Source organism: Oncorhynchus mykiss, chromosome 24, assembly GCF_013265735.2.
Source record: "Oncorhynchus mykiss isolate Arlee chromosome 24, USDA_OmykA_1.1, whole genome shotgun sequence".
Classification (NCBI taxonomy): domain Eukaryota; kingdom Metazoa; phylum Chordata; class Actinopteri; order Salmoniformes; family Salmonidae; genus Oncorhynchus; species Oncorhynchus mykiss.
In genome coordinates this window covers 7360659-7370198 of record NC_048588.1, presented here as the reverse complement: position 1 = coordinate 7370198, position 9540 = coordinate 7360659, and the positions used below count along the sequence as shown (strand labels likewise).

Here is a 9540-nt window from a genome sequence, read left to right as displayed (position 1 = left end):
CTAGGGAGTTTTTCCTAGCCACCGTGCTTCTACATCTGCATTGCTTGCTGTTTGGGGTCTTAGGTCGGGTTTCTGTATAGCACTTTGTGACATCGGCTGATGTAAAAAGGGCTTTATAAATACATTTGATTGATTGATTGATTGATTGATTGATTGCCAGTGCATACTGACTACATTAAAACATGGGTTCACTAACCAAGAGAAGCTGTCTAGAGTAACCGAGTAGCCATCTAAGCGACATAGAAATATTATGCCTACCAAAAATAACGGACCCTTACTGCTCATTACAATGTTGTAATGACTAAATGAATACAACAAGCGGTATGAAATATGCTGCTATTGTCTAGTTTCCAATCTTTAGAGAGATCTAGCTCTACTAAGCGCATCTTCCAATACTTTACTGTCTTCTAAATCAGACAATGACATAGTACAACAAATTATGTAAATTAAGATCCAACAGGGAAACAAACAGCCTGTAAATTGGGATTTAAAGTGGCGGTGTCCCTTGGCTGTGAAGTACCAAGCAATGCCTTAGTTCTGCTATCTCAGACAACCGCTACTGACATCGTGACCTTTGCCCTCGCAATGACAAAAATAACACCAAGCATGAGCCTCTTCACACACAAGGAAAATGCATCAACAATGCAATGAACAGTACACAGAGTTCATACAAATCTTTGGTGAACACACAAAGCCTCTGTCTGCAATAGACCTGAGATACTTTGGCTCTGGCACCGAAGCAAACGCGTCAATAGGTGTTCAAACGTAATTTAGGCTTAACATGTACGGACGGTCCCAGACAGTGGAAGGATCCACACAAACTACATAAAAACACACATAGGAAAGAACAGTCTCATGCAGCACTCTATGGTACATCAATGATTTCAGTCAGAGGCATCAATATCCTATAAACACTATGATACAACTGGCCAAAGGAAAAACCATTTGAAAGCTCAACACGATTTGAGTTTGAATATCAAGTATCCTCCAAAAATACTAATCTTACTGAATTCAACGTAGGAGAACTAAACCTAACTTAGAATAACCCATCAAAAACTATGGCTCGGTCTTGTGAGGAAGTGGAATGACACGGCGCGATGAAGACTATCGTTAGCTACAGTACAATCAACCTAGTACACTCAAAACAGAGTCTGTGGCACAGCAGTATACCATATCCTTTCATCAACATCCTCTGCACACCACAGGGTATGCAAATGGGAGATTGTCTTAAAGATAAAAGATACTGTGGTTGTACTCCGCAATATCTCCTGTGCTCCTTCCCCAAAAGATAGCCTTTTTAGGAGTCAAGGGCAGAGGCGTTACACCAAGACAAAGAGGGGACTCAGTCACACATAATACGCACACCTTTCGAGGGCAGCATACAAGACACATTTGTTCTGATAAATTGGTGTGTGTGTGCATGTGTGGTGCTGTGAGGTGAAACGCAAGCCAGTCAGAATCAGAGTCAGAGTCGCTGTTATTCCTGATAGTGTGTCCCACACTGAATGTAAAACATAGGATGGGCGTAAGGAGGGGTGCAGGGCATTCTTCAGACAAGAATAGGATGGGGAAGGGTATGAGCATAGAAATATAATTACTAGAACTGCATTACCCATTCAAGTCAATGTGCCATGATAGGTGGACCGTTCTAGTTATTCTATTTCTAAGGCGGGGGAGTTAAGGTTTTGGAGTTAAGGTTTGATATTGGTTTGGCAGTGGTGGTAGTCCCCCGGCCAGCCTTAGGCACCACCAGGAGTTCGTCCCCGTCCTGGATACTGTAGGAGTGGAGGGCTCTGGTGTGGTACTTCATCTCCTCCGGCCCAAAGACACACTCCTTGTCGATGTAGTAAAGACGCATCTGATTGGCCGACAGCTGCACCACTGTCCTCAGCTGTTTCTTCAGCTCGGCCACAGTCTGGTCCAGGCGGATACTCACCTCCTCCACTTTGTCCTCGCAGTGCACCTCCACCTTGGCGTGGCAGCGGGGTCGAAGGTCGATCTCAGCCAAGGGTTCCAGCTTCCCGTATTTAGTCACCAGGCAGTGATACCTAGGACGGCAGGTAAAAACGGGTTTAGCAATACACAAACACACTACATTTACATTACGGTTAGGTGAGGTTATTGTAATTATTTTTAATGAATGTGAAGATTCGATTTTTAATGTACACATTTTAATAGGCACCTGATACTACAATTAAGCCAGTTAAGTATGTGCCAAATCCTTTTGAATGGATATATGCAGTCTCACTGGATCAGTGAAAGGAGAAGCACAGTGTTGTACACCTGTAAGGTAGCTCCTCCTCTGGGTAGTCGACATGGTAACGAATGAAGAACCTCTCCGAGTCCTCTCTCTCCCCGTCCGTCACCACACTGCCATTGAGCGATGATACAGAGGGCAGGCTGCGAGGATGAAGGTTGAGCTTTTCACTATCTAGATATATGGCACTGTTGAAGTATTGTGTGTGTGTCTGTGTTAATGCAATGTCACAGTGAGTATGTTTACAGGCACAGTAATTATTTGATATTAAACTGATTATGGCAGTAGGAAGATTATGCAGTAGTCATGTAAACACCTCACTCTGCTTATCATAATCGGCGTACGGTCAAAATTGAAGTCAGCACACGCCGATTAAAACACCTGGTTTTCTGAATAATCTTTCAAATTATTAGGACATGTAAACACCTTAATCTGTGTTCCAGCGGTGTATTTGATCTGTGTACGTGCCGACACCAGCCGAGCGAGTCTCCCTCTTTAGCGCGAGTGAAGTGAGTTCGGAACAACTGAATGTATCCATCTTAGAAGTAGTTTTCACAGACAAACTTTATAATGTCCGAACTCTGAAAGAAAACTGCCTCCCAAAAATAACAAGGTGGCTGTGGTAGAATGTTTATTTTGATTGTCAAAAAAAAAAATTGCCATCGGGTAACCTGTGTCTTTATAAACACGGTTGTTAGGGAAATTGTTCTTCTTGCAAAGCATGTAAACGTTTTAATCAAACTACTACATTAAATCGCATTATTGTGTGCATGCAACCGCACTCAGTGAAAAATGAGATCTTTCAACTCATTTGTGTGTTGAGGTCTGTGTGGTTGCCTCACTCACCCAGTAGCTCCCAGAGAAACTTACTGTGATACCATGAGGCTCCGACGCTCTGTGTTGGTATAGGTCTGCAGTAAGGGAATCCCCTGCAGCCTCACATCTTCCAGTTTAGGAAACTGGTTCAGCTTCTCTATGTCCTCCCATCGGTTAAGACCTGGCACACACAGAGACGCATAGCAGACCGCACACCCACACACACCTTATTAGTCAATGAGATTAAAACTCATAACTTCCATAAGCAGTCAAAAAGAAGGATCTTTACATTTGTGCCCTGGCTCTGACACAAACGGTTGAGATAACTGATGGTCAAAGAGGATGGTGGGAATGGGAGAAGAGGGGGACAGACAGACAGACAGACAGACAGACAGACAGACAGACCAAGTAGAGGGGAGTGTTAGCGATAAGGATATTGGGTGCACTTAAAATATCCAAGGACAGTTGCCAGTGAAGGACACAACCCCAATATTCTGCTCTGGTTGATACCTGAGTTGTGCAGATTGATGCTGCGTAGGTTGGGGAAGAGGCGCCGCAGCATGTCTTCGGAGTCCTGAATGGAGCTCAGGTTACAGTTGGCCATAACCAGAGTTTCCAGGCCGGGGAACATGGGCCCAATCTTGCGCACCTCGGCCCAGTCCTGCAGGTTGTTGTCGGTGATGTGCAGCAGGCGCAGTGTGGGGCAGGGCACAGTAGAGGCTGACACGGTGGTGTACTCATTAAGGCACAGGAACAGCTCTTCCAGCCTGGCGGGCAGGGCAGGGAGCAACACAGACCATTATATATAGACCATTAACTTGTCTTAATGCTTCTACTCTAATGTACTGTTGGCTGCCTGCAACCTGGACCTCATGATAGATAACCACTCACTACTCTCTCCAGTCCACAATACTTGAGAAAGACACAAAATCCCTCTTGCTGACTTAGGAAAACAACATTTTCCGTCTTGAGAAGTGAACAATCAGAAGTTGCCTTTGCTAAATAAAAAAAGGTGTTTAAAAGCAGTGTAGCATCAAGGTTGATCTTACTCAGGCATCTCCCGTGTTAGTACGAGCACCGTGTTCCAGGACACTTGAGTGTTGTTGAGGACCAGGCGTCGGACTCGGGCAAAGGCCTTAGCACCGCTAGGCTCCAAGACAACCTCACTTAGCGGGTTGGAGCTCAGGTTGAGGAAGTCCAGGTTGGGGATGTTTGACACAATCTTACTGATCTGAAAGGAGTGGCTTCAAACTTAGTGTGACGTCCTCAATATAATTATTCACACATGTAACTAGCTACAAGGATATGGGTGAGATTGCATACTGGTATAGGAATTAATGTACAAAGTTACTATAAAATGTACCCAATTCTTATACTAAATGTACTCAATGTTTCCCATCTTGACAGAGTACCCTAGTTGAGCCCACCCACCTCATGCCAGTCCTGGAGCTTGTTCTGGGACAGGTCGAGCTCCATCACGTGGGCACAGAAGGCTGCGATCTCTCTCTGCTCTCCAGCATGGCTGATTCCACAGCCAGCCAGGACGAGCACACTGGGAAGGTTCAAACGATCTGGAGAGAGAGAGAGAGAGAGAGAGAGAGAGCAGAATGACTTGAGTAAACCTGGCCTCTCTCTACCATCGCTCAATCATCATAATCCTCATCCTCATCTTCATCTTAACTGAGCTGCTGAAGAGGAAGGAACCTACTCAGGGATGCCAATGGCGTTTTTAAAACAGGGTTCAATGGGTAAAACTGTGGATGGATCATATTGAAGTCCTCACCTTTCATGGGCGAGCCCTGTGGGAGAGTTGGCACTACCACCACGCCCATGCCGGGCCATCGGCGGTACGGGAAGTTCTCCGGGCTGTACTTCTCGCTGAGAACCTGCATGAAGGTGCGGCCCTCCTCCTCTGGTGGATCCACGGCCCCACTGTCCCACATCCCCTCTGGTTCGGCTGGGACGCCGAAGTGGTAAAAGAGCCAAACACTCATAGAGGTTAGCGTGGCAGGGTCAGCTGGCCGAGACAATAGTGGAAGTCATTCACCTTCACACTCACGTCCAATCACTTGGAGGGGCTCGCCCATCACTAACACTAGCCTAACCTGTTTCACCTTCTAAACAGCTATACAATTTACATACCAGTCTTCACTGGAAAGTAGGCTATTCACATACGACACATTCTATTTTCATCTACAGTATTTCAATGGGGCATGTTAACAGTTACTCTTTCACATGGTCATTCAGTTGATGCTGCTTGATATGAATACCTTGGAGACCAAACAGACAGAGCATAATAGCACATTCAGTCGTCTGTCCCGAAGTCCTTCTCAGTAAAACACAGGGAGACTTTCCCATATAGCCCTCTGAACGCCTGAGAAAAGGGCGGGCCTCTAATCGGTGATTCTCAAACTGTTTGTCTGGATTATGTTGTCGAAACCAAAAACAAATTAATTGAAAAAGTGGATAGACTTCTGCTCTTTGGACATACTATTTCATGTTTAACCAATTGAGGAAAGATTAAGAAACCCGCACACTGCTCTTGATAGTATTCACTGATATTTGATAAGCTTTACATATCGGGCCTCACGGCCTTCCTCAAATGAATGACATTATTACGTGCTCCACCACCTTTGTTATCTACATGATTAAATGTCCATGTGGGCTGTGCTATGTAGGAAAGACCTCTCGTTCACTCAAACAGAGATTCTGTGAACGCAAAAGTTCAATCGGGAGAAACAACAGGGATTATCCAGTCGCAGTACATTTTGTGGCATAGAGAAAGTTAAGATATCAGACAGGTGAGGTGATATCAATAGTACTCTGAGTAAAAGACAATTTTGGGGGGATTTTCACCCTCCAGACATTGTTTCCTAAAGGTCTTAATGATGAAATGCATGTTATGTTGTAAATGTGAACATGAATTATGCCCCTATTCCAGATTACTCTGACGTTTTTCTTGCGCTGTACCCATTGATTTATGAAAACTTGCTTGGTAGGTCGATGTCCTCATTGTGGTTTTACAGACGTGTTTAATACGTTTTATGTGCACACTTTATTCTAATATTTATGAAATGCATATTGTTACATTTGGTAGCACTTACTTGTTTTCCCTCGACTTCAACCCCATTCGATGAGTGGAGCGGATGTGGGCGGGGCTAGGTCTACATAAGGGTGCAATTATTATTTTTTTAACTCACAAAAGCTCTGACGAAGGCCGTGAGGCCGATACGTAAAGCTTATTAAAGAGCAGTGACACTAGCAAGAACTGTTTGCGAGTTTCTTCTTTTTTTCTCATTTTATTCAACTGTACCCAGGCACCTGCAAAAAAAAGATAGCTCAGATGTGTGAGTGCCTTTTGAATGTTTAACCAACTGAACAGGCAAAGTTTGACACAATCCGGAGACACTGATGACATTATCTGGTGTGCATCAGGTGATTTTAAACAACTATGAGCAGGCAAGCGTTAGTAGTGTTGGACAACAAAACAAAGAAACCCATCCTTTTCAAATATGTTGATATTGGGATGGTGCTGGAGAGGATGAATGAGGTCGTTAAGTGGCGAAATGTCTCTTTCGATATTCAACTGCGAAAAAAACACAACACATTTTTGAACGCCTCGCAGGTTGCCCTAGATAAACCACCATCTGCTGCTGGCTATATAAATAATGTATAGGTTTTACTGAAATGAAAGTAATAGTATTATATTAAAGTACTTCACCAGAATGTGTAGGTCACAGTAAACAGGGGATATGGCCTATATTTGTTATATTACGACAACAATAAAAGGAAATGATACATTACAGTATCCATAATATCCTTATACTTATCATTGTACAAAAGTTACACGTTACTATTAGGTTATTGACTAATATGAGCAAAATTATTTCATTAACATTATATGAGTGTGAGGAAAATCATAGGTCATATAAAGTACAATGATACTACAGTAACAAGAGTGTCTTACCTCCAGCTATGTTCCTCTCCACCAGTCCACTATCACAGCTCATTGTGGGTTTCTGCAGAGGTCTGTCAGAGGGATACAGTTTTTGGAATTGAGGGACATTCATGTGCTGGTGGGACGGATTTGCAAGTAACACCAGTATAAAAGGAAGTACAAATCTCTTCTTTGAACAGTGTGCAATAACTCAATTTGCCCTTGCACTCTTTGTAAACAATGCCATTTTTTGAAATATACCAAACTTAGTGCACTCTGTTTGCAATAGATTGTAGTTTTGGGAACAGAAAACTGTATTGAGGTCGGGCTTTTCATCGATGAGAAAAATCTGCAGAATTTCGGCCCAGTTCCATCTCGCTCCATACTCTCCCACTGCCGGCCACTGGCCTTCCTCTCCTCACCATACTTGATTTATACATATGATGAAACATCTGGCTTCTTGTTCTATCTGTGATGGCGCTGGCTGTGTGCTCACAGATGCCATAATGGGACATTTATAAAGATGATATCTCTATAATTCTCAATTCTTACTCCATAGTGGCTGGCTGGGCAGGGGAAGAGAGGCTGAGCCCTCCTCCTTCAGACTTCTCTCCAGTGAGGGGCTACTAGGTGAACAGGAGGGACACGCAGGCACCACGTGAGAGTAGACACTGGAATCAAAACAAACCATATGCAGTTATGCATGATATTCAAATGACCTTAAATAAATCTACATAAATGCTTTTGTATTTTTGACCCTGTTAAAGCATAACTTTGAGGGGCAGGTAAAATAAATATCAGCATGGAAATTAATTTCGATTGTAAATAGGCCTAGGTCTACTCATTATATTCGTTTGACTAGGCTATAGCCCTGTCCAGGGACGTTCAACTAGATTCAGCCGTGGGCTGATTTATTCTTGAACAGATGGTCAGGGGACCGGAAACACCATTACAAATCATTTGTAGGCTGCAAATTGACCGCAAGAACCCAAACAGATATAATATTTGACTAAAACATAATACTTTCAAACCTTGCTTACATTATATGATCACTTATACTATATCTCTCTATTATGCGTGAGAATACTTTGGAACAGATTTCCTAAATTAAAATCACTTGGCGCTGATAATCTGGTGTTTTCAGTCTTTTATGTCCGACATTTAAAACATTTTTGGACATTTTGCTGAGAAAACTTGGGGGGGGGGGGGGGGGGGGGGTCAAATAACAAAATCACCTGCGGGACCCAAGTTGGGGAACTCTGGCTAAGTTATGTCCCCGACGTTGTATTATGTTTTGTGAATAGCTTGGCTCTGATGAACATCAATAGGCACATAAACTGACCATAATATGGTGCTGTTAACTTCAGAATAGAAGGAATAAAAGGACCAAATGAAATATATTTTTTTCCTGAGGTTCAAATATGGTCATGAGATTGTGCGAATAATTAGCCTGGTTCATATCTGTTTGTGCTATTGCCAATTACATTTCTGTCAATGTCAAGCCAAACATTGTTTGTGCAATCCATGCCAAATCCTTGTCACAGCTATCTAGCTCATTTACAGGTCAGATATTGCTCAAATTAAGTATTTGATATACTAGTTAGTGCTCCAGTACAGCAAATGCACATAATGAGTAATTTACTGCAGAGAGCTAACGTTAGCTAAACATATGGCAATCATATCAGGGACAATTACGTGCAGATCAAACCGATCAAGAAAAAGAACACAAAACAATAAAAACAGTGAACGGACAACGCTACACTGGAAAAATAAATATGTCAAGCATGACATATTTAAGTATTTTATAGGATAAACCTCGAGGCTGATTACAACGTTGTTTCATAAACATTACACGTAAACATTCTGTACAATTTGACAGTAGCTTTCAGCTGCTAGTTATCTGCAGGATCAGTGGTTTGCTAGCTTGCAATGTATTACGATTACACTAGTACGATTAGCTAGCTAGATTAGCTATCTAAAACGTTACTGTACATTGCATATACTCTTCTACGAATGGTCAGAGATTGGTCCAGACTCCACAGTCAGCATCATTGAACGACCCATGCAAAGACAATGCATCAACATGACGCAACTACTATTGTCATAATACGATTGCATTAGCTAGATATAATCTAAAGTAATATATATACATTTCATATTTTCGCATTTCCAAACTCACCTTTATTGATCTGTTCTGTGTAAATGTCTTGTTGTTGATCAAGCTGTCATTGCCTCTCTATCATCCCGGAAATGACGTAGATTTATGAAACGTCTGCATATTTTCCCGATATCCTGCATGCGCAGCTTTGTATAGTATACAATACAATAATTTGTAATAATAACCCATTTACAATCATATGTAATGCTACTATAGCTGACATGACTGGTAAAGATGCGAAAGGTTGGAAAATCAGTTTGCTGACTAAATATGTTGCACATCGATATCTCTGCTAAAACGTTTTCAGGGATATACTTCCTGCCCCTCTTGCTGTTGCATACAAATACAAATTATGAATTAAATTTGATGACA

The 9540-nt window shown here is 42.4% G+C and overlaps 1 protein-coding gene across 3 annotated transcripts; it reads right to left on the bottom strand.

Moving 5' to 3' along the window:
- Positions 1–1459: 1459 nt before the first annotated feature.
- Positions 1460–9301, bottom strand: LOC110503630 (tubulin-specific chaperone cofactor E-like protein). 3 transcript variants are annotated; one of them, XM_036961961.1, is made up of 10 exons: positions 9190–9301; positions 7563–7681; positions 7041–7102; positions 4857–5090; positions 4505–4644; positions 4123–4304; positions 3584–3840; positions 3128–3254; positions 2284–2400; positions 1460–2048 (listed from the first exon to the last, which is right to left on the bottom strand). In XM_036961961.1, exons 2-10 carry the CDS (start codon positions 7565–7567, stop codon positions 1664–1666), a joined length of 1509 nt encoding a protein of 502 aa, XP_036817856.1. In that variant the 5' UTR covers positions 7568–7681; positions 9190–9301; the 3' UTR covers positions 1460–1663. The 3 variants fall into 3 exon arrangements, with proteins under 3 accessions (XP_036817856.1, XP_021437738.1, XP_021437737.1); XM_021582063.2 differs by having other exon boundaries at positions 4857–6659; positions 9190–9300; XM_021582062.2 differs by having other exon boundaries at positions 4857–5030; positions 9190–9300.
- Positions 9302–9540: the final 239 nt, after the last annotated feature.